The sequence below is a fragment of the Vigna unguiculata genome, chromosome 11 (genome assembly GCF_037176805.1).
Source record: "Vigna unguiculata cultivar grain cowpea cultivar isolate G323 ecotype 2 chromosome 11, ASM3717680v1, whole genome shotgun sequence".
In the NCBI taxonomy this organism is placed as follows: Eukaryota; Viridiplantae; Streptophyta; class Magnoliopsida; order Fabales; family Fabaceae; genus Vigna; species Vigna unguiculata.
The window spans coordinates 45896061-45922270 of NC_140802.1; the positions used below are offsets into that span (position 1 = coordinate 45896061).

Consider the following 26210-nt stretch of genomic DNA (forward strand, 5'->3'; position numbering starts at 1 on the left):
AACTAAAAGTCACCAATTATTCAATTAAGGGTTACTCATGTTATGAGTGAACCCAATTTGTTTTGAAACTAGTATAAAGCAGTATACATATTCAACATTTATTGTGGTGTAAATTTGTTCAATAACAGTATACATACTGTGATTTCGGATTACTTTATAGTATAATTTTTGGTTCTTCTAAAAGCATTGGTTTAAATAACATTGTATAGAAGTATTACACGTGATTTCAGTCCCAGCTTTAACCTTAATATTTTCCATTCATTGGTAGGATTCCTAACAAATGCTAAGTCGTGGACCTTGGTATGAACTTTTTCTACACAAGCCCAACTGGGTATGGTAATTACAATAGCTGTGGTGGTATGATTAAATTTCGTCTGTACATCTCAATATGAACTTGTGTGGGTAAAATTTACATGTCTAAAAAAAATACCTTGCCCGACTATAAAGCAAAATTTTCAAGCTTCAGGTGCTGGTTTCAGCAGCCAAACTGCGAACGTCATGGTCAGCTGTATAAGAAGACAACTCTCGTAGGATGCAACCGTCGTGTCGTTCTCTTGCCAAGTGAAGAATTCTACTTCTCAAAGTGACCAGTAGCATTGACCAGCAAATGAGCCAATCTTCTCCAAATGCTACGTCATCAGTTGCAGAATTTTGTATCTCTTGCACCTCACATCTCCTAACTCGAAGGATTAACCCACGAAACAGCTCGTTCAATGCATCAAAACTAAGCATAATGCGTTAATTCAGAAGGCCAAATGCAGCGGATAACTTAAAAGGTATTAGCATTCCATGAAAAGTTTCTTATTTCCTGCTTGATCGGGCAGGTTCAGAGGCTCGAGTAGATGAATAACCATAAGACTTATAAGCCTCCCTCCACTGTCTTCTGCTGCTTTGTTCAAATGGGTAATACTGGGCATCCACATTGTTTCTACCAATAGGTCCATGGCGTTTCCTTTGGGAATTCCTCATTTCTTCTTCTGCGTCATAACGAGCCCGCTGCATCAATGGAATAATGACCAAATGAATACGTAGCATAATACTCTTAATTCCTTCTAATTATTATGCATAGAGCAAGCCTCTCAGCAACATATTTAGTTGAAAATATATAAAATACCTTGGCAGGATCTGACAGGACAGCATATGCCTCCCCAATTATTTTGAAAAGCCTATCAGCATCTCTTTGTACTTCTTCAGCAATTACCTTCCAAATTTGATCATCTCCGTTGTCACTTTTGGTCAAAGACTGGCCAGCCTACACAACAAGATAAAATGTCAAAAGATTGATTACTAATTAGTATGACCACCAAACAAAGTGCACAATTAAACAACCTTGTCCGGGTGGTGCCTAAGTGCAGCTTTCCGATAGGCCTTCTTGATTTCAGATATCGAAACAGATGGTTCAACTCCCCTGCAATCATAATGTCAGTTAGCTTATGTCCTTAAACAAATGATGATATTTCTCTACATACAACAAATAGGGTTTTAGCTGGCATTAGGTTTTCTCTGTCAGATGAAAAACAACTAGACAAAGAATGGTGTCAATTATAAACAGAAGTTTTATTCAGTACGATATTTGACTTTTAAACTGGGCCAATCATTATAAAATGATAAGATAAAGGAGTTTGATTATTACAAAATGAGGTACATATCGAGAGGGATCTCCTTTCTGGCTTCCTCTTCCACTTCAGACAGACGAATACGATTTTGTTTCAAATCATTAGATATTCCAAGCTGATTGGCATTGTCTTCCAATCCCTTACTGAGAAGACAGACAAGCCTCCTTAGATCACTGGCTGCTTGGGCATAATCTCTGATCATCTCATACAAAGTTGCACGTCTAGAAAGTGCCTGCAAGAATATGAAAACATTTTTCTCATACTTATCATATAAATGTAAATCCTAAATAAACAACTCCCTGAATAACAATTAAAAATAGATTTATTGAAGATGCAAAAAATTAATGTGTTACTACTCTATTACAGAACATAACACACTAAGCTAAGACTGCTACTCTCTGATAGATAAAAACACAGTTATAACATCTAGAAAAAACAATTATAACATGTCAATAGAAAAAAATGAAGTAACGGTTAAGGAGAGAAACCTTCAAATAATTTCCATCAAGTGCTATAGATAGACTGCAATCTGCAATAGCATCAGTTATTTGACCTAAAGCTTTATAGGCAGCTGCACGATTACAATAACAGACGGCTGCAAATGGACGGGACTCCACATTACATGACAAAGCAGATGTATAGTGTTCAACGGCTTCTGCATGCCTTCCAGCTTGAAATGCTGCATTCCCTGCAGTCTACATATGAATAGATTTACACCAATCCTAATCAAAAGCAATTTTTATGTCACAAGTGAACAAAATGAATTAAACTAACAAAACCATCCTAGAATATGACGTGAATGTGGCACTTCAATTGTTTTCTTTGTGATAGAATAGTTATACTCGAGAAGAGCATAGAAACACAAATGAAGAGGACAAACTATAAATTTGAAGAAAACTAGGGTAGTGTTAGTGTATGATGGGTGGTCAGATGGGTTTGAAGAAGCTATTGATGTACTTGGTTGTGTCAATCCAAACTCCAAAGTATAAGAACATATATATCTGTGGCTGTGTGCTTTACAAAAAAGTAAAAAAATCTCAAATAGAACAGTTTCAGTGCTTCCCTGAAAACCTAAAAATACATATAAAAAAAAGGAGCATGAGCAGAATGACAGTCACCTAGAGCAATAGCAAGCATTATCAGTATGATTGATGCAATAAATGCTTGTAGGTAAAAGGATTTATGCTGCTAATAAAAATTTCATTTTAAAAGTCAGTTGAGAACTCAATATGGTCCAAAAGACATACTAGAATAAAATAATATACTCAAGTAAAATAGCTAAAATAACAATTAGGTCACAAGACAAAGATAGAAAAGTATACTTTGAAACAGTGGAAATGTTAGGAATCGAGGTATTTAACAGACAAAAGGAATATAAATAATCAGCATAAAGATATCATGAAACACATGAGCTAACCTTATGATGCAAGGCCTCACGTATGAGAGCAGCTAGTGGTATGAGTGAATCCAAAACCTTGCTTCCACTCCTGCAGGGAGAGGATTTAAGGTGATGATAAAAAGGACCATAGCTATCAAATATTCACATTTTTATTTTCCCCTTTTCTTTTCGGTTTACATTTGATGAGGGACAGAGTAGGGTGAATGAGTCAGGTGTTTGTAATACGTACTTGTTTACGGCAGACATCTTTTCTTGTTGTTGCTCTAGCAAAGAAAGACCCTCTTCAAATTTTCCTAGGTGAAAGTAGGCTTTAAGCATCATTGAACATCGCCAAATTCTGAAGTAGAAACCTTTTGACAGTTGTGAATTATCCAGATCTGTGACTTGGCAACCAGCATCCAACGGACAGGTATTCTTCTCTGCAGAATCAAGGGTCTTGTCACACAGCTGAATCACCTCGTCATATCTACAAAGCTGATACGTGTAGCAAAAGTTATCCAACACAGACATAACTGGTACAAATTGTTGCACAAATAGACTCAAGCTGAATTTTGAGATAGTCGTATAATCATAACCTAAGCTTGGTGAAATTCCATTTTATTATAAAAAAGAGTCACTAACCATTAGCAGCGCCTCTGCTTTCATTTCGAGCAATTTTTCAGAGTATGAACTTATCATTAGTGCCTCATCAATATGTTCCAGTGCTCTCTCTGCATCAGTGGATGTTCGTCTTTGCAAAAGTTGAGCTGAATGATTGATCACATCTGATACTTTCTGTCATATGCATTAAAAATACTAATCAGTTCAGAATGTGAGGGACCAACATTCACATCACACACACATAAAAAATCATAAATTAAAAAATATTGGGATCTGGTTATGATGAATAGAGAAGAAAATGCAAAAAACATCAATAAAAGGTAATATATTTTTGTTCACTACATGAAAAAGTTTGTAAACATGTTCCTTGAAATGACCCCACCATTTTCAAAAATTATAACATCATTAGCAAATCAGTCCTGGCCTGGCCATTGAATTTTTGACAGGGTCTGTGGATGTGTGATAAATCTTTACATATTTTTGCATTTCGATCCCAATACATAAAACATTTTTTCTCATTTTGTTCCCCTCAAGAAAGAATCTTTTAAATTAGTTCCAACACATGCATAAACATAATGTGAAGGCAAAAATAAGGACCATGCAATAAAACAGAAAGAATCCACTACAATCAAGGTTATCAAACTCGAGAATCTACTAACTCGTGGAAGGTATGTAAACTTGATTCGTAAACCAAACTCGTAAGAGTCTATTTCATGCAAAAGTTAAAAAAAAAATTATGATACCAATTCCACATTCATGAATCGGTAAAGAAATTGAAGTCAGTCCCAATATAAAATTAAAACTGAAGCATAAAATTAGTACAGAATCCATATTAAATTGAAGCCACAAAACAAAAACAAGCTCTAAGCAAAATCGAAGACCCAAAATTGAAAACAATACCCTGAATAAATCAAAGACCCCATATTAAGAATAGTACCCTAACTAAATCGAGGGACAAAAATGTTTCTCAAAAAGCAAGCCCCAAATTGAGAAGCCTCTTCAAACAAAGAAACTAGCTGAAGGAGGAAGAGGAGGAGACGGCAAGGTGACTCAAGGTGAGATGACGCAATGCCACAACGAGAGCAGAATGTGAGAGCAGCGAGGGCAGAATGCAATGACAAGTCAAAGTGAAAGGACAGGAGAGGTATTGGTGATGTTGACGAGATTTGAAAGGCCAACGTTTCGTAAGAAGCGTGAAACCAAAATCGTGTGTAAACGAAGTGACCCAGGTCGTTTTGGCTTTTTTTCCCTAACCCGTTCACTCAACCTCTGACTTGCGAGTTTGTACCAAGTCCAATGAGTTCGTTTGCGTCTGGTCCAAGTTTGATCAAAAAACGAGTTTACACACAAGTTCACTCGTGAGCCCCCATTGAACTCATAAACTCAAGGGTTTACAGGTTAACCCTAGAGTTTGATAACCATGATTGCAATTATATATACATAATAAATCAGAGAAAATTTTACCAATATCTTTGACCCATAAAATTAAGACGGCCAACTAAAAAGAGGACTTCCACATTGTGTGTGGGTTTCTTTTGTAATGCGAATCGGGGAAAATTAACCCGTGTTTACCTCTCCCACTCATTCATTTCCCTAAAAAGTTTTAATATGTATATTTGTGCCATTATTTTGATCATTTTTCTTTATTCTCTGTTCTTTGTAACGTAATTATTGTTTATGTGGATTTTCTACGGGAGTTTCATGAATGATAGTTGTTCATATTATAATAAACATAAATTTTCTGAATCTTCTATTATAATTTTCCATGCATGGTGGTAGAAATGAAAGAAGATAAAAATCCAAAATGCCGTCACCAGAAATTGCCTCCAGCAGTGGTGAAAGTCAGTTAAAGGAATTCTTGGGATGGGATGGGAGGTAGATAGTGGAGGAGTAGGAAGACACTATTCAGCGTGTGAAAGATGTAGGATATGTGTGATATGTAGACTAATCTAATGGTTCAATGATACTGGTTCAGCGTAGACCACCTTTAAAGGTGGTCCATAGTAGCATTCACCATATACATACACACACACACACACACTGAAACTGATTACATGTACTTTAAACCCTTGAAAGATTTACTGTAGAAGGGTAATGATAAATTCCATGTCAAACCAGTTCAGTCTAACATGCTCTAATTTCAACTCATTGCATGTGCAGCTTGTAGCTAATTAAAAACATTAACCAAAATATCAAGTTATCGGTCAAAAATATATTATTATCAAACCTGTGCCTTTTGTAAGCCATCAGAGGCTTCCACAGCAATTTTTCGATCAACACAAATATCAGTTCCCGATTGCAAGCATCTTTTAAAATTCTGTGATGCACCTTCAACTTCCCCCAGAGCAAGGTAACAACTAAAACAAGAATGAAAACAAAAGGACTTCAGGTACGCAATCATCAATCACGATACATGAAACTTTAGACATGAGGAACAAGTATGATAATGCTAGACACTAAAATGTATTTCCTGGTATGCCTTCCTGTTATTGATAAAATGTATTTCCAAATTTTTAAATAGTAATCAAGCATTAGATGCTTAACAAGGGCCGTATGGATTTTAGAAACATTTTCTATTTTCAGTTTAATTACAAAAATACCACCACTATGATTTAACTTGTTTCCTGTTTTCAATCATTTGTATAGAAATCGTGAAAACATTTTTTTATTGTTTAAAAACAGGAAACAAATTGAAAAAATATGACATTTTGTAATTAAAAGTGAAAGCAGGAAAAAACAAAATCTAACCAAATGACCCTTAATGTTTTCGCACACTTTCAATGGCTCTGTAGCTAGGTCCATTCCTTTTTACATCATTATCATTTACACGCAGCTTCCCACTAGTATTATATCTACTAAGGTTGCACTCATCCCGCATGAAACTGAAAATTCATACAACTTAAATCATTGTGTAGAAAGGGAGTCTGAAGAAAGAGTGTAAACTTACTTTGCAGCTCTAAGTTGCACCTTCAGAAAATTTGGATCAATCTCATCGGCCTTCTTACAATCTTCTAGTGCATCTCTCATCCTACCAAGAGACATGTGTGTGGCAGCAAGGTTGCTGTAACATAGCAGCAAAGCCCTGAGACAGTTACGAGATGCTTCTGCTTGAGATACACAACTAAGTCCTTGTTTGTAACAATTCTCAGCCGCAGAAAGATCCCCCTTTTTATAGGCTTGATTTCCTCTGACATAGAGCATATTCAGTATAGTGAATGAGGGTTGCAACTTGCAATGTTGGTAAATTATTATGCCAAAATCATTTCAACGTTACTCAACAAAAATCCATTTCTGTGTTTGCAGTAAACATTGGTATATTGTACTCTATTTCAGTATACAAATCAGAAGCAATTGTAAAAAGCCAAGCCTTACACAACAAGCAAGTGACTGAAAAATTAGTAATGGAACTATCAAATATACATACTCACCGAAGCCTCCACTTTTCACAGGCTTCTTGAGCAGCAACACTTGCAGCAGAAATAGAAGCAGAAGTCTCCTTTAACCCCTTCTCATTCTCATCAGAATCACTTGTTTTGGGCTGAGAAGGGGATACCTTGGGCTTTAAACCTTGCCCTAATGCGAAAAGAGATGAAGTTCCAGAAAATGGAGTAAATGCCACGGTAGATGATGAATAAGGAACCTTTATGCTTGGTGAGTAGTTGTGAGAATCGAGACCGACATTTTTCTTTTTGTGATGTCGTTTTGGACTACATGATTGAGCTTCAGCTGAAGAAGCAGCAGCGAACGTGAAGCCAGACTCACTCGCTCTGCTTGAACTCATAGCACTACCGACATTCACCATTCTATCAATATGGGCTTCGGTTTCTCCTGATACACCAGCCGCGTCACTAGTTATGTCCACTTGATCATTGGCAGACTTAAAGCTTTTAGTTTCAACCCCAGAAATTGACTCATTCTTTGGGATTTCAACATAACTATTTGCACGTATTTGATCCGGGTTTGTGTCTCTGAAGGCAACATCACCCTTATTTATATTCAAACTCTCTGTTGCGGCAATTAGATCTTCGTCGATGGGATCAACAGATGATGTTGCCGAATCATCAACTACGGGGTTCTTATCCACACTACATAACTCGTCGGATGTCAAAGAACTTTCCCTGGACCTTTCATTTTCAGCAAGCTTTTCCTGATATGGCGACACATCCATCGGTGAACCCTGTAGTTGGTCTTGGGGAACACTTTCCTTCGAAGCAAAACCCTCTCCATGTCCATGCCATCGCTGGGTTGTGCTGAAATGCTTCAGATTTTCTCTACTTCTATTCATCCTCATTTTGCTACTTTTTTGCTTAAGTTTACCCTCTTTGCCGACTTTTGATGCGGGTGTTTTAAACTCAACAGAAGACAAGCCTGAACTATCTTGCTTACCAGTAAACACAAATCCCCCATTCTTGCTCACTCCAACAGGCTGAAAGAACATAGAAGACGAAGCCGACGCAGCACTTTGTGACACTCCACTATCTTCAGAAATAACTTGAGCACCACCACCACTAGCACCTCTTCGGTCAATTGCCTCCACAAAAGGATCGCGCAAATTCGGTTCTGCACAATCCTCCTTCTTCTCCTTAACTAGGTTTAACTTCTCAAATTTCTCCGACAAACCCGCTCCCATTTCATATTTTCCAAACGTAGTCACATTCTCCAAACTAGGTTTAGCATCAAGTTTACTCTTGCGAACATTACTACCAACAGAGTCATTCACATTCAGATTCTTCAATTGACATAAAACTTCATGAGTTGAGTTCTCAGTAGCAGCATTATTACCTCTTCCTTTCTTAATGTTCAATTTCTTCCTCGGGTCATTCCGTAAATCCGATTCGTTAAAACCTGTTCCACCTTCGTTTACAATCTTCAACTTGCTCATCTGTTCAGAGACCGAGTTTCCGTCAACACGCGAAGAAGTATTAGTGGCGAACACGAACTCACCGTGGCGTGCGGCGTCGAAATCTTCGCCGATTTTGAGATTCTGGAATCGATCGCCGATTCCTGCAGCAAAATCGGGGTTCGCAAATGCAGCATTGGCGGCAGCTCCGTTGCGAAATGGATTGAAAGCGGGGGCGTTGTTGGGCTTCCGAACCTTGACGAATCTGGGCCGGGATATGCCCGAAACGGAAGAGGTGCTACTGAACGTGAAACCTGAGGTTGAGGTCGTCGCGGTCGCGTTCGCTTTTGGATTCGGAAACCTATTATCGTCACTGACGTTGGGCGATTCCATTGGTTGGTTCGGTCGTTTTGGATTTTCGATAATCCAAATCAAAGGACGGAGGAGGTGGCGCTGCCCTAGTGAGAGGGAGCAAGTCGCCGGAGACGACGCGTCGGAATCATCGGAGTAGTGATTGAATCGACGATTCTTCTTCGTCGGGTTTCAGCAATCATTGGAACGCAACAAAATATGTTTGCTCTAAATTCAAAATTAATGGCAACTAATAATTAATGATTTTTTCTTTTCTTTTTTTTTCTTCCACTCTCTTCTCTTCTTTAAAATACAAATATGAAAACGTGTGCTCTAATTGTATAAAGTCTTGTTGTGGACTTTTTGTGATGAAACAGAAAGAAAGTGTTACATTTCCTTACACTTGTGCAACATCCATAAACCCTCTATTAATAATATCTTATTGAAAAGAAAAAAATACATACACACACTGTTAATATCTCAACTAACCCCAAAATTTTGAAATCTAAAACTTAATAACAATATTTGACATTGATTTTAAAAAAACACATTTTGGGGCGTATGATTATTAATAGGGAAAATAATTATAATGATTACTTACAAAAAAAATTAATTTTTGTTGTATTATATACATTTAAATAGTTTACTTGACTGTTTTATTTTACTTTATTCAATCGTGAAAATTAACTGCATTAGATATCATGTGAAGTTTGGTATTTTTTATATTTAGGTAATATTTAAATATTTATGTATTCTTAAGGTAAAAAAGTTATATTATTAAATTATTATAAATTTCTTTATTTTAAATTTAAATTACTTATTATAAACAAAATGTATTGTATAGTAATTTGGAGTTAAATATATCACTGTAATATTCATTATGACACTCAATTATTATTATTAAACTCATTCTGAAACATTTCTTATTATACACCAATTTTACATTTAATGCATCATACATTATTTGTAGTTCCAATTAGTTACTCAAAAGGCAAGTTCAAAACAAAACTAATATTAATTCATTCATGTTTTTACCAACCTAATTCAATTAATTTCTATTCCAAATATTTTAACAAGTATGAGTGTGTTATAAATTATCATATTTTCAACATATACCAAAATTCAAAATAATTGGAATGAGGCAAGTTGACCTTATATTATTCATTTCATTCCGTAGAAAATTAATAAAACATCAAATATTTGATTTTTTTTAACATATTTTTCCTTTTTAATTTTATCCCTTAATAAATAAACTCCCTTTTTTTTCATCGACATCTTTACGCCCATAATGGTAATATTGTGTGGATTTTTTTTCCTAATCTTATGAATTTCATTTTCATAATTTTAATAAGGTTTAAATATGATTTGGTATCTTGACTCTTAATGAAAAATAGAATTAGCATTTATTTGAAACTTTAATCTAATTTAGTTTATTAATCTTGTAAATGTGTCAATGAAGTCATTTAAACTAAATTTTGTTGAGTTTATTTGATATTTCAAACACGTTGTTTATACTGTTTGATACATTTTTATATGTTAACTAAGAAACTATCTTTAAACGTGTTTGAAACATCACACATATTTAACAAGATTTTGTTAAAAATATTAAATTCACGCATTTATAGAGTTGAAAGACTAAATCAGACAAAATTTTTAAATATGGACTAATTCTAATTTTCATTGAAAATTAAGAGACAAAAAATATATTTAACCCTTTTAAAAATGATCCTATTATTTCTTATAATTGATTATCGGATGATTTATTTTAGATAATTTGATTTAGATGTCTAGAGCATGATTTATAGAATGGTTTTTTTTAGTGGAATTTTCAAAATCAAATTTCTAGAACACCTAAAATGTATTTTAAAATAAATTTTGGGAATATAATTTTTGGAACAAATTTTTTAAAACCGATGAAATATATTTTGGAACAAGCTTTTTAGAATTGAATTCTCAAAACAAGCTTTACAACGAATTCTTTAAAATAAACTTTATAGAAAAAAACGAAATAAGTTTTGGAAATAATTTATTGAAATGAACTTTTTCCGCAATCCATTCTCTCTTCTTTTCCATATGAGACGGTGATGACGATAGTGGCAGCAATCGTGGTGGTGGGTGTGATGAAGCTGGACATTTTAGTTTTAGTAGAGGGTGCATTTATTATTGGTGAAGGTGCAGGAAGAAAAACCTTATGGGAGACTTTCAAATAGAGGTGTTCAGTTTGGGCTCAGTAGAAGTAGTGAGGTTATTTGAGTGGTGAGGAATTCTTTTTGCACCTCCATTAAGTATGTTAAAGACACAATTAACCCTAGACATCTAGTTTCACTGTCTCCATTGGTTTTTGTTCGTGATTATGTGATCTAAAATTTTGTTGGATTGTAGAATTCAAAAGTATTTTTTGACGTATTAGTAGTTTCTAGATTATAATTTGAAATAGATTTCTAGATTTGAAAGTTACCTCTTTTATATTATACAACCGGAAAATCATTCCAAAAGTCTATTATAAAAAATATGTAATCTAGAAGTGAATTTTCGATTCAAAAGTCTATTTTGTATTGTACTAGCTTTTTTCTGCAATAAGGACAAAGTATAGATTTTAACATTTATCGGATGCATGAGGTTTGATACGTTGGTAAAGGAGAATACATAAAACCTACGATCTCAACCATAATAATACGAAGAGGTGTGATATATGTTGGGAAAGGAATCATTTGAAAATACACTATTTCTATTTTCACTTTTTCAAGCAAATTTAATTTTACAGTATGATAAAATAAATGATGTAGCTGTATGTATAAAAGTCTTAGCAAAAGACGGCAATTTTGACACATTACGGGTCAATACATGATAACAATACAGACTAGGTAGTGCTATTTTAGCTGATTACAGATTTACACACGCACGGAACTAGCACCAAATAACTGAACCTGTTTTAATTTGACTGACAACGATGATAACGCGCATGTGTATACATTTTGTAAATATGCGTGATATTATATTAGTAGGTGATAATACTATAATATTATTAAGTTAATATATGAATTAAAATTATATTTATTAAAAATAGAGTGAAATATATTAGAACAGATAAAAGATTAATCATTGAGAAATAAAGAAAAAGAGAAGAAGCATAGACATTCGATTTTATAAAAAATTTGTAAAAGTAATGGTCAATTTTTAAAAATTTAATAAATTATTATATTTAAAGGGTAAAATCGATATTTTTAAAAAGGGAATCCCCTTTATATATTGTTATAGATAAATAATTTCAAATTTCATCTACACCAGCTTAATGTTATTTAAAGACACTGATATTTTAACATTACATTTTTTTTATTATCATTTGATATTACTATTCATTATTATATTCACTCTATCTTTATTCTGAAAATAAAAAAGTTAATATTTGTTAAGAATATTTTATTTTTCTAAGAGTTGTCAAATAGTCTCAAATAACTTTTTTTAGGGTTAAATATGTTTTTGTCCCTTAACTTTCAGTTAAATTTGGAATTAGTCTTTCTTTGAAACTTTAGTCCAATTTAATCCCCCAACTTTATATCTGTGTAGATTTAGTTATTCTAACCAAATTTTATTAAGTGTATTTGACGTTTCAAACTCGTTTCATATAGTTTATTAGTTAACATTGAAACGAAAATATGGAAAATGATGTTAACAACTCAACTACTATATGGAAAATCGTTTGAAATGTCAAACAAATTTAGCAAAATTTAGTTGAAATGACTAAATCTAAACATTTAAAAAGTTAGAGGACTAAATTGGACTAAAGTTTCAAAAAAAAAACTAATTCCAAATTTCACTGAAAATTGAAAGACCAAAAACATATTTAATCTTTTTTTTTATTATCATTAAGTAATGTTTCCTTCGAAGAGAATGAACAGTGTAATCAAACATGTATTTCTTAAGTAACAAATTAATATAAATTTTAATCTAAAATCTTAAACTAATGAGTTTATCGTTAAAAATTCAAAAATAGATTTAATTTACACATCAATTAAAAGTAATAAAGTTAAACATCATAGATCCATTCTGTTTAATATTTTAGATGAGTAAGAGCGATCCTTTATGTAAATTACACTCAAGTCTCTCTTTCCGATATATTATTTCGTCGTATCTTTTTCTTTATACGAAGTTAAACGTTTTTATGTTTTTACTCAGGACTTAGAGTCTAATACAGTACAATGAATGCAAAGTGAGGCTCCTAGAACTTGAGGATAAGAAGAAGAAACAAAAACGAGTGACGTTTGGGGTTGATTTGTGGCTACGGGAACGTTTGGGTGACGTTGATAATAAGGGACCTATTCTCACAGATATTTACGTATGTTTCTTAAGAATGTTCAAAGCCATCAGCGAATAAACCTGTGTCTTAACTTAAGGAAATTAGATTGCATTAAAAGTGAATACATAACTAACTCATTATTAATTATATATCGTTTTTGTTTTTCTATGGAGTGATTGACGGGGCCACGAAAAGTCTTGCATGTAGTAATCCAACTTCTCCCGACTCTTCACCACATTTCTTCTATAAATAGTCCATGATTGTGGAGCAAAATATATACCTATCACTTAGTGTTTGAGAGCTTAGTTCATACATAGTTTTGTGAGTGTAATCAATTTTTTTAGTTCTTCTCAAGAGCCATGTCTGCCACATTGCTGCTGCTTCTTGCAGTATTATCTTCCACTGCAGTGCTACTTACTGGTTTATATTTCTTCTCTCTTTATTTTCAATCATACATATATATATATATATATATATATATATATATATATATATATATATACACACATGAGTCTTCTCTTGCGATGAGTCTCTAATTTGTGTTTTTGTTCCAAAGAATTTTGACTCAGACCATCAAGTTAAAATAACCTCAAATTAACAACAAAGAATGATATATGTTTCAAATTGAATCATTATTAATGATTTTTTGACTACTAAATTTTGACAATTTTCTCTTATAATTTTATGTAATATTTTTTAAATGATTTTTCATCTTTCCATTTACTCATTTTTAATATTCTAAAACCACTTAGAAAATACAACCTCATGTTATAAGAAAAAGTTGTCAAAATTTAATAATCAAAATATCATTGTCCTATTAACTATTAATGAACTAATGTCGCATTAGTTATTAGTGTTATGTCTCTCTCGATGATTATTTCTGAAAAGACTCGTAAGTAATATTAAAGCCTTGAGGCAAAAGTGGCGTCAATCATTTAGATGTGATTTAGACTCACATCTTGTTGACTTTGACACACTTCAATACTTCAATTTTGATCACCTATTCATGTTCGATGCATATTTATATTTGATACTTTATATCAATATTTATTAATGAAACATCTAATTTATAAATCAGTTATATTTTTATGATGACAATAATTTATAAGGACGATAAGATGATCTAGCATTTAGAAAGAAGAAAAGGGATAGGAGGGAAAGATCGTGAATTCGATCTGTGGAGAAATAAGATTAATTTGAAAGGGTCTATAAAAAGGTGGGAGAAATAAATTGATATAAACTCTTCCCCTAAGAAAAACTAACTACTAACGATTTAAATTAAAAAAAAATGACAATATTAATATCAATATAAAAAAAATGATGACAATAATATTGACGTAGATACGTGTCTTAATATTTGTGTGTGTGTGATGATGTAGGGGCACAATCCATTGGTGTGTGTTACGGAGCAAACGGAGACAATCTACCACCAAGGCAAGAAGTGGTGGATCTCTACAAATCAAACGGAATTGGCAAAATCCGTTTATACTACCCCGACGAAGGTGCCCTTCAAGCTCTCGGAGGATCAAACATAGAAGTGATACTCGGTGTTCCCAATGACCAACTTCAATCCGTCACCGACGCCGGAGGTGCCTCAGATTGGGTCAACAAGTACGTAACACCCTATTCAAACGTCAATTTCAAGTACATTGCCGTCGGCAACGAAGTTCCCTCCGGCGACGCTTTAGCAGGTTCAGTTCTTCCGGCACTTCAAAGCATTCAAACCGCAATTTCCTCAGCCAATTTGCAAGAGCAGATCAAAGTCTCCACCGCCATAGACACCTCTCTACTGGGCAACTCCTACCCACCGAACGACGGCGTTTTCCGCGACGATGCAACTTCATACATAACTCCGATCGTAAACTTCTTAGCCCAAAACGGTGCCCCGCTTCTCGCAAACGTGTACCCTTACTTCGCCTACGTTCAAAACCAGCAAAGCATTACTCTTGATTACGCCTTGTTTACGCAACAAGGCAACAACGAAGTTGGGTACCAAAACCTGTTCGATGCATCGTTGGATTCCTTGTACGCGGCTCTTGAGAAAATAGGACAATCGAATGTTGAGGTTGTCGTGTCGGAGAGTGGGTGGCCATCGGAAGGTGATGTCGGAGCCAGTGTTGACAACGCAGGAACGTATTACAGGAATTTGATTACTCATGCCAAGGGTGGCACCCCGAAGAGGCCTAATGGACCCATAGAGACTTATCTCTTTGCCATGTTCGATGAAAACCAGAAGGATGGTGCAGAAACTGAGAGACACTTCGGTCTCTTCAATCCTGACAAATCACCAAAATACCAACTCGGTTTCAATTGAAACAGGTTATTGATCAATGATCATAATAATAAACTCGGTGTTGTTACAATAATCATAAGAATAAAGATGTCTAATAATATGCACCGACAATGTACTGAGATATATAATAAGTGCATGTCATGATGTTCCTAAACCTAATTATTAATGAATGTCTCAGAATCTTTTCATGTTTATCTTGATGTTTTAATGTTCTAATTCCATTCTTGTGTGTTGTGACTTTCGTTCTTTGTCATCAACTTGGAAATAAACGAGAATGCGACAAACTGATGTTGATACGTTCGTCAACGGTTCCACCACCACGTATATTAAAACTGTGTATGTTCTTAACTCCTTGAATAAGCTTTTACAACAAACAGAGAAATTCGAAAAGAAAAAACAAATGTAATATAATATAAAATTAATCAAAGTTTTGATTAATACTAATTATTTCATTTTATAGTAAGTTTAATATAGCTTAGTGTGTGACATTGAATAAAATTTTAAAACCATAAAGTCTTCTTGAGAAATAAGGTGACATGATCAATCATATGGAAAATAAATTGATATATATATCTTGTTGAACTCATCGTTTACTTAAAAAATAAGGTTAGTCTTGGATTTGAAATTTTGACTATAAAATTAAATTAAGATTTTTTTTTAACCTGATTAGAACAAAGAACAAGTATATTACAAAGTTGATTTCTACTTGTAGTATCTTATAATCTAGATTGAAGATTTTGATCGGAAAGTAGAACTTTGCAACTATTTTCAAGTTCAAAGTCGCCTAATTAAATGTGACGGTTGAACTTATAACATAAATAATGTAGGCCCTTTTTTTGTTATGATCATTTCGTATTTTCCACATAACGTGCAAAATTCATTACATTTATATAAGTCGAAATTTAAATAGGTTTTTGATTATAAGTAAAGTTCACAATCGGACATGTTCACTGAAATAAAAGACTAATATATTAAATTAATAAATTTGTTACATTGATTTAGATCCATGAAGTAGTTTACTTATTGTTGTTTTCCTTGATTGAGTTCATTTGCTACATTAATGATGCAATTGTATATTCAAAAAAGATAAATAAATATCATATTCTTTAAAGTTTTCCAAGTAGCAGAGTATTCAAAATACATATTTTTTCCAAAAACCAGAGCAAAATCATTTTTCTTTTAATAAGAAGCTTCATTTACATAAAGTCTATAGTTGACTAGTATGCTATGTGTCACTATTAAGGATCGTGGTGAATGAAATAATGAAGAGAGAAATAAGTGGTTGGAATTTAAAGGCAAATTTTGAACTCTTATAAATAATTGACGGCCAAAAGTCAAGTCTTCTTGTACATGCAATTCTGTGTCATACAAATTTCAGGCTTCTAGCATCTTAGTTACACTATAAGAGGCATGTCCCCAAACCTTTCTATTATCATTAATATACAACTAGCGAACGCACGGAATTTTCTTAATTTTCATAAAAAAAAATTTAAGATGAATACAAAATATATAATTAATTATTAAAATAAATTTTAAATGTTAAATTTGAAAATAAAATGTGTATTTTTCAACATAACGCTTAAAAACAAAAGAGATTTTAAAATAACAGTTAAGAGCAAATTATTTATAAAATAATTAATTTTAAAAATAATAATTAAAGATAAAACAAAAAAATTTAAATATTGACATAAAAGAGGATATTCCTTTATATACTTTTATAGATAAAATATTCTATTGTTTTAAAAAACGAGTATTCAATAAATTATTTTTGGTAAAGATAAAACTCAAATAACTATTAAATTTGAAAATATAAAAAATGTAAAAATATTTATAATGAATTTTTTTACTTATTTTCTCACTTTTTATTATTTATTACTTTTTTTAATAAGTTATCAATATCATATTAAAAAAATAGTTTAAAGTTTTAACTTCAATATTTGACTGTGGAGCTTCTTAACCATTTAAATTTGAAGATGTGATTGTTCTTATCTATCATATTTTAATTATGACAATATTTGACAAGAATACAAGATAAATTCTACTTAAATTGAAATTTTTTTCTGTAATGATTTATCAAAACAATATTTCAAAATAAAATAGAGATAATTTTTATGCACATAATATACACAGTATGATTATTTATATTAAAAAAATAGTTAATTTTAGTTTTGATTTAATTATTGATGAATTTAAATAATTTGAAAAAAAATACTCTATTAAATATATATGATTTGTTTATATTTATAATTACATTAAAACACAGATTATTTTTGTTGAAAGTAACATTTATAAATAATTGTTAAGGAAAAAGGCATGATTTTTCATTCAATATTGAAATAAAATTCCTACTTGATGTTTGAACTAGTGTCATGTAGATGTAGAAAGTGAAAATTGATACATATTTATAAGAGGGATAGTACAACAATCCTAAGCTAAAGTAATATTACTCAAAGTTTAGACTTATCTCAATATGTTACCTAAAATCATCTTGAATCAACATAATTAATCACGTGGTAGGACATTTCAACTCTATTACTTTCATAAATAAAATCCACCCAATATAATTTTGAATCAGCACAATTAATTAATCACAGGTAAACAGTAATATTGCATATTTATTACCCTAGAAACAATACATATAATAAGACTTAAAAGATAAAAGTAATTTTAATTATATGTACTAATCAGTTTGCAATTACATAATCTTTAAGCCATTGTGAGAGAGGTTTTAAGAAGTTTCCATGAAGAAGAGTAGTATACAACTTAATTAGTTTGCAATTATTTCCAATGTTAGCGTTAATTCCATTAATGGACATTGTGGTCCATCACCCAAAATAGTGGTTAAATATATTAATGAATTTGATTAAAAAAATAAATATAGACGATTTGATAAAAAATTTGTAAAAATAACATAATTATATTTTAAATGATAAAATTGATATTTTGAGATGTGAGCACAATTTGTTCTAAGTCAAAGAGCAATCTCTCTTATATTTTATTATCTATTTTTTCTTCTCTTTTGATAGAACCAAAGTATTAGTATCATTTCATGAAACAGAAAATAGAAACAACATTGAGAAACATAAGTTTAATTAGATTTGATAAATACATATGAAGCTAACAATAATCTCAGCTAGGCTTAATAATTTGAGAGTTACTTTGATTTCCTTAATTTCTCAGCTAACATTCCATTGTATTCCTCTCTCAGACTGCTATATTTCTTGCTTAGGGCATTGAAACCTTCCATTTTCTCCTCACTAATCTCTTTCTTCTTCTTTTCCAAACGACACTTTGTCAATTCAATCTGTTTCTTCAGCTCTTGAATTTTCAAACTCTTCTCGTCTTGAGCTTTCTGCAAGGCATGCACTTCTGCATCTCTGCTACCTAATTGAGGTGACACATTTTGTCAGAAGATACAACAATGTGATTTCTGAGTTAAAAAAGAGAGAGAAAGAATATAAAACAAGAAAAATATCATGTGAACAAAAGGGTATTTGGCCAATCACAAATCTTGAAGAAATGGTGCTAAATTTCAATGATAAAGTTGTGTTTATAAACTAAAATTTCAAGAGAAATGAATACCTGTAGCTGTGCCATTTGATAAACCAAATTCAATTGCTTCCATGCTGCTACTACTACTGCATATCACAACATCAGAACATTTACTTCAATTTATACGAGTTGTCATTATTCTATCTGGAATTAGGGTGGCAACCACCGACCAACAACATATGTAATAAATGTAAATTAATGTTGTAACTTCAAACCCTTTAACTCTGTCTCCGAGTCATCCATAGTCAAAGACTAATGCATGACAAACTCAGAATTAATGTTGTATAAAAGAAGCTACGTGTCCCATCTGTAATGAGACGCGTGTACCCTTTCTTGGACTTTTTATCAACTTTCTCTTCCACTGAGACCAACCAACCTACCCATAATGCTTTTTCTAGAGCTCACAATAAAGGGAAGAACAAGAGAACAAATCACAGAAAAAGAACAAAACATGAAACTGAGGTTTCTGTCTTTCTTTTTCTTGTTCCAATGCTTACATGCACAAAAGGGTTTTAGGTTTACTCCAAATTGTTTCATTTTACTTCTTTTCTTCTAAAAAGGAGAGGAGAATATGATATTCTGGACAACCGTTTCCTTTTCCAAGATGAAGAGAGATACCAGAAATTAAAACAAGAAAACGCATGAATGAAGCATGTGAATCAATGAAGCAGTAAAGTGAATCTCACCAAAAAGCAGAAAAAAGATAAACTACATACACCTTTGTGTATGTTTGGATTTGGCTTCCAAGGACTTCACGTTATCTTCAATTCACACTTCACACACACACACTTTGTTTCTCTGGAGCTTCTGAGTAAATCTGCATGTAACCCATGGCTTTTGTACACACACATATATACAATTATTACAGAATTGAAAGAAAAGAGGGGACCCTTTTCCTTTAACTCCTTGTCTTCACTGATGACTCACCCACTTTTCAGGCTCTTTCATTTATTAGTTTGTATGAAACAAACAAAGAAAGAAAGGGTGATGTGATGAGCATTTGATTTGGGTGGAATAAGCTAGGGTTGGACATTGTTTATGAAGGAGTTTTGAATGATTGTTGTGGTGGAGGATGGCACATGACTTGCAGTGTGAGGAGTGTCACAATTCTGAATGGCCATCATTTGGACCACCTTCCTTTGAAGGTAACTAAATCTGCAACATTAAGTGAAGTACAAAGATTTGCTGAACCATTGATGTGAAACTTTCTGTTTGCTTGTCCTCTCACTGCTAACCATGCATAGGAATCAGATTACTTTGTGGAGTGAATGTGTGCTTTGCTTACTCACAAAGGCCACATTTTCTTGTAAGTCATCTTAGTCTACTTTGACTTTGCATCAAACAGATAGTAGGCGTCTCAGTCACATTGGAAGTTACAAAGGGAAAAGGAATCAATTCTTCATCTGGACCCATCTTTGTCTCTGCACTGCAACGACCATGCAAATTCAATGCGCCAAAATTTTGGTAAAATCAAATGGGTTGCCGAATTATGTGTCACTTGTGCTTAACTTGATGAGGGTGGTTGGGTTTGATAATGTTGGGGTTCAACTTTCAATAAGAACATCAAATATGATTCCCCTTTCCAATGCACCACAGAGTTTTTGGCTATGTTATTGGCTTTTTGCCTTGCCTTGTTTGACTTAGCGCCATTTATTTCATCTTAGCCAAAACTGTTCAGAACTGCTGTGAGGAACTCATATTAATGTATACAGTACTTACTACTCCTATTTCTGGTTTTGAATTCTTTTATAGAAACTTACTCTATTTTTTTATGGCTCTTTTCTTGTTGTTGATGGTGTCAATTTTGAATAAAAGGTAATTAAAAAAAATTATAGAAATTAGTGAAATTAAATTATATTAATTGAATTTCTTAATTAGTGTGAAATTAATTATTTATAATTTTTTCTAAAAGTGTCCCTAAAATGATATCATATAAAGAAAATACACTTTAACAAATTTTGACAAACTATCCATTTAAGTAAAAATGTACAACTTTATTACTTTATTTAGATTAAAAAATAAAAGATTTATTTATTTTAATTTTATTTATGGAAATTTTTTTCAAGTTGTCAAAAAAAAATCTCGTCAAAACATAATTTTTTATAATATAACTCTTTTAGTTCATACAAATTTAAAATATTTTTAAAATATTTTAGAATATGAAATTGGTGTATTATGAGTACAAAAAAAAATCAATATCTATCCCGCTATATAAAGATAATTCACTTTTTTTTAGTGTACACAATTTTTTTTCTATATTTTAACTATTTTTATAAATTAAAAAATTATTTAATTAATTTTATAGTGATAATTTTTATAAAATTTCATTTTTCTTTAAACTAAAATAACTATTAAGTAGAAGTACAAATTAGGTGCACATAAAAACTACAAATTAAAACTTTATTATTCACAGAAAAACTAAAAATTATTTAAATTTATTTTTATAATTATAATAATAATAATTTATTGTTATTTTTTATCATAAAAAAAGTGAATATATACACACGGAAAACTAATAAATATAATTATGTAATTTTTTTTCATATTTCACTTTCTATTTTATCTTTTAAATAATAACTTTTAAAAATAAATTTTATTTAAGAGAACTTTTTCTTAATTTAACAGTTTTCTAATTTGAAAGTTCTTTTAAAATTTAACAACTTTTTAAAATTAAAACAATTATCTTAATAAAAAAAAAAACTTATCTATAAAATCTATAAAAATTATCTAAAGAAAATGTAAATTAATTTATATTTTACTATTTTTTTTTATCAAATCAACGTACCTCCACATCCGCACAGTACAGTACGTGTTTCCGCACCAGTAGTGAAGAATCTAAATTCAGGATTGGGTGTAGGGTAGGAGTAATAGGACAGTTATCCTAAAATTGATAAAATGAAGTATAACTGTTAGAAAATGAAGGGCTACTTTGTCCTTCTCTTCAATATAATACTTTCAATTATGATCTATAACAATAGATATATTATTAATTTGGTTTATATTTCGTTATTCTAATTTTACTTTTAATTATTATTTAAAAAATTAATTATTTTATAAATAATTTACTTTTAATTGTTATTTTAAAAATTTATTTTATTTTAGGTTAAATCATTTCAGAGGTCTCCATTTTTGTAGCAAAATTTCAAGTAAGTCCATCCATTTTTATTTGACTCAATTGAGTCTCTATTTTTTAAAATTCGTTGGTTGCAATCAGTTCTTTTCCGTTAGTTGTCCAGTAACGGTGCTAATTATGTGTCATGTGTCATGGTTTTTTTAATTTTTTTAATTTTTTTGATTTTTTTAAAAAAATAAAATTGTCACGTGTCAATCTGACATTGTGCCACGTGGCACATTGTGACACGTGACATAGACGAGGTGATGTGGCAGTGGCAGTGCCACGTGTCACTATTGGATGTCAAAAGTCTTAATGTAGTCCCTATATTTGTTATTTTGTCTCAATTTGGTCCCAATTTTGTTAAAACTGAATCAATTTCATCTTCTATCAAATTTAAATTTTATATAAATCTTACAATGGTATTTTTATTATAGTTGATATTTTTAACAAAAATAAATTTATTTAAATGTATATTTTGGACTGATATTTATTTAAATTTTATTTTAAATATTCATATATCCATAATTTATAGATAAATGTTAAGGTTGCTTTAAAAATAAAAACTTTATAAATTCAAATATAAAATTTTAAAAAAATAATTATAACAATTCTAACATTTGTCTATAAATTATTGATATATAAATATTTGAAACAATATTTAAATAAAGTTCAATACAAAATATACATTTAAATAAACTTAATTTTGTTAAAGATATCAATTATAATAAAAATACCATTGTAAATTTATATACAAATTAAATTTGATATAGGGATGAAATTGATTCAGTTTTAAAAAAATTGGGACCAAATTGAGAAAAAATAACAAATGCAGGGACTATAGTGAGACTTTTGACATCCAATAGTGACACGTGACACTGTCACTACCACATCACACTGTCTCTGCCACGTGGCACAATGTCAGATTGACACGTGACAATTTTATTTTATTTTTTTAAAATTATAAAAAAAATTAAAAATAAAAAAAAAATCAAAAAAACCATGTGCTGACACATGGCACATAATTAGCACCGTTACTGGACAACTAACGGAAAGAAACCGATTGCAACGAATTTTCAAAAATAAGACTCAATTTAGTCAAATAAAAATGGGGGACCTACTTGAGATTTCGCTACAAAAATAGAGACCTCTGAAATGATTTAATCTTTATTTTAATAAGTTCTTTTAAAAGTTCTTTTATACACATTTTATATTTTTTATTAATTTTAAGTTAAACTTTTATAAAAATTAAAAAATATAAACACACATATATTATTGCAATTATGTTTTCAATTGTGTTTTCGCTAATTTATTTTAAAACGATTTTTCTGGAAGACATCCAAATTTTTATCTGGAATGAGGATGGTTAGTATTTTGATTATATCCAATTGTAATTTAGATAAATTGCTGTCAATTGTCAATTGAGGATTCTGTGTGTTATTTGTGCTTGAAAAATCATATCTTGATTTTTAGAATGTTATCTTATAGCATAAAAACTTGTATATTCATCTTAGAGCATAAACTTCAAGAACAATACTTGTTAACAGTGGTTGACCAATAACTGGCCTAATTTGGTTTGTGGACATAAACAACGTGTGTGTGTGTGTGTATATATATATATATATATATATATATATATATATATATATATATATATATATATATATATATATATATATATATATATATATATATATATATATATATATATATATATATATATATATATATATATATATATATATATATATATATATATATATATATATATATATAAGGGTTAAATATGTTTTTGTTTCTCAAGTTTTAGTAAATTTTGGAATTAGTCTATCTTTAAAACTTGATATCAATTTAGTCATTCATCTTTAGAAATGTATGAATTTAGTCATTCTTACCAAATTTTGTTAAGTTTTTTCAAGTGCATTTTGTGATGGTATTTGAATTATTTACACTATTTGACAGACTTTCGTTTCAATTTTAACTTAAATATTATCATAAAATGCATTTAAAATGTCAAATAAAATTAACAAAATTTGGTAAGAAGGACTAAATTCATACATTTCTAAAGATGAATGACTAAATTGATATTAAGTTTCAAAGAGAGACTAATTCCAAAATTCACTGAAACTTAAGGGACAAAATCATATTTAACTCTAGGTGTAACATATACTATCATTTGTTTGAAACTTCTAGTCTAGTTTCTAAAGTGCAAAAGTTAATATTATTTAGACTACATGTAAATATGGTAATCATATTCGATCGTTTTAAGTAATTTAGGAGTCAATGTCACTTTAAATGCTTCTTTATTTTTTTATTCTCTGCGTATTTTAAGAACAAAAAATCATAAAATAATTTTATGTTCTAAATTCTAAAATAGACAATAATTCAAAAATACCATCAGAAAATCTTAACAAATTTGTTAAACTTGTGGACAATTATTATATGCCTAAATGAAAGCTTAATTAAGTTTTAAATATCTTATAAATTTAAGTGTTCTTAATTGATTTAATGTTAAAAAGTTCCATAGTTAAAATATTTTTTATTTCTATTTAAGAACTTTTTGTTTGATTTTTTATTTCAACAAGATGACTGATTACTTCTTCCATCTCCTTAATTTTAGCTTTTAATTGACTCATTTATTTCGTTATAAGAGCTAGATATATAAGAAAATGAAAATGTTGATCAATAATCACTCAATATAATAAAAAAAATTTATAAAAAATCAGTGATATATATATATATATATATATATATATATATATATATATTATGGTTAGAATTAGATAAAAGAAAATATTGTTAATTTTTTCAAGGAAAAAAAGTACTTTTACAAAATGTGATAGTAATATTTCAAATATTGATGGGGAACATAAAGAAAGTTAATGTAGTATGGATTTTTGGTATGAGATTTTGTAGTCTGAAGAAAATTATGATTTAGAATTTTAGAACAATAAAATATAATGAATTTTAGAAGAATAAAACATAGTGATGTTAGATAAATTAAGAGAGTACAATTTTGTATTATAAATATTTGGTTATCGAGGTTGACAGTTAATTGATTGTGAGATTCTTGAATTTTTTTCAAATTATTTTAGTTTCATAGTGTATAATTTTCTTATAGGAAGTCAACATATTTTTATTTTAATATAATAAGTTAAACTAAAAAGTTGCTAATTCATTTATTAGGTGTGAAATTATGTAATATTTTAAGCACGATTATTATATTACTTTAGTATAGAAAGAAAATTAGTGTAAGAAGTGAATAAAAAAAATGCTAATGTTGTAGTTTAAAAAGAAAATAGTTCAGAGTAAATATGTGTAGAATATGCAAACAATTTAATTATTGTATAACGTAATTGTTATTTTTTTTCTTATAATAAATCAATTATGTTGTATTTTAAATTAAGAAGTTAATATGTTTGATTATGATGTACTTATTTAAGAAAATAGTGTAAAATAAAAGTTTGTTATTTATCGTATTTAAATTCTTTGTTCGCTATATATTACTAAGTTGTAATGGTTGTTAAGGGATATTTAGTTGTTATTGTTAATAAATTTAAGGGGTATTAATGTTTATATATATATATATATATATATATATATATATATATATATATATATATATATATATATATATATATATTATTTTTTATTGCTGTTAGCCTGAATAATTTAAATATTAAATTTTTGTTATTCAATAAAGTTTATAATAAGTATCGTGTGTAAAATTTGTTCACATAAGAAAACTGTGAAATAAACTTAATGATAGTAGTAGGATGAATAAATTTTGAGATAAAACTCCAATAATGGTTTAACGTTGTAATTTCTAATAGCTTTTCCTAAAAAATAATTTATTTCTAAAAATGTGAAATATATAATTACTTCGTTATTTTTTTCAACTTTTTTTGCGTAATATCTTTTTCATGTAAAATTTTATTTTGTAGCATCTCTTCTAAATAATGCATAATTTTAAAATCAATAATAGTAATAATTAGTGCGTTAAAAAAAATACATAGCAGAAAGTATAAAAATTATTGAAATTATAAACGTCATGAATAAATAAATAAATATATATATAAATAAATAAAATATAAACACAGTCTATTAGTATAAAATAATGTTTAAACTATAACTAAAAATTATATGTAGA

The 26210-nt window shown here is 30.2% G+C and overlaps 2 protein-coding genes and 1 long non-coding RNA gene across 3 annotated transcripts; 1 reads left to right on the top strand and 2 right to left on the bottom strand.

Annotated features, from left to right (window-relative positions):
• Nucleotides 1–224: 224 nt before the first annotated feature.
• LOC114168779 (uncharacterized) lies at nt 225–9116 on the bottom strand. The gene is made up of 11 exons (XM_028053726.2): nt 7044–9116; nt 6563–6802; nt 5843–5972; nt 3637–3789; nt 3245–3489; nt 3034–3103; nt 2105–2311; nt 1634–1848; nt 1330–1408; nt 1115–1252; nt 225–996 (listed from the first exon to the last, which is right to left on the bottom strand). The coding sequence occupies exons 1-11, from the start codon at nt 8846–8848 to the stop codon at nt 802–804; spliced, it is 3477 nt and encodes a 1158-aa protein (XP_027909527.1). The 5' UTR covers nt 8849–9116; the 3' UTR covers nt 225–801.
• Nucleotides 9117–13387: 4271 nt separating this feature from the next.
• Nucleotides 13388–15590, top strand: LOC114169092 (glucan endo-1,3-beta-glucosidase-like). Its single transcript, XM_028054113.2, has 2 exons — nt 13388–13523; nt 14483–15590. The coding sequence occupies exons 1-2, from the start codon at nt 13463–13465 to the stop codon at nt 15415–15417; spliced, it is 996 nt and encodes a 331-aa protein (XP_027909914.1). The 5' UTR covers nt 13388–13462; the 3' UTR covers nt 15418–15590.
• Nucleotides 15591–18469: 2879 nt separating this feature from the next.
• LOC114170502 (uncharacterized) lies at nt 18470–20603 on the bottom strand. Its single transcript, XR_003601086.2, has 3 exons — nt 19635–20603; nt 18979–19034; nt 18470–18780 (listed from the first exon to the last, which is right to left on the bottom strand). It is a non-coding gene; the product is annotated as an uncharacterized LOC114170502 (long non-coding RNA).
• Nucleotides 20604–26210: the final 5607 nt, after the last annotated feature.

What these genes read in the sequence shown, in the direction of transcription:
- LOC114169092 (XM_028054113.2), top strand. Translation starts at nt 13,463, where the DNA reads ATGTCTGCCACATTGCTGCTGCTTCTTGCAGTATTATCTTCCACTGCA. An exon ending in CACTGCAGTGCTACTTACTG is followed by an intron (nt 13,524 to 14,482) that starts GTTTATATTTCT and finishes GTGATGATGTAG; the next exon opens with GGGCACAATCCATTGGTGTG.
- LOC114168779 (XM_028053726.2), bottom strand. Translation starts at nt 8,848, where the DNA reads ATGGAATCGCCCAACGTCAGTGACGATAATAGGTTTCCGAATCCAAAA. An exon ending in TTGATGGAAATTATTTGAAG is followed by an intron (nt 1,849 to 2,104) that starts GTTTCTCTCCTT and finishes ATATTCTTGCAG; the next exon opens with GCACTTTCTAGACGTGCAAC. An exon ending in TCCTGTCAGATCCTGCCAAG is followed by an intron (nt 997 to 1,114) that starts GTATTTTATATA and finishes CCATTGATGCAG; the next exon opens with CGGGCTCGTTATGACGCAGA.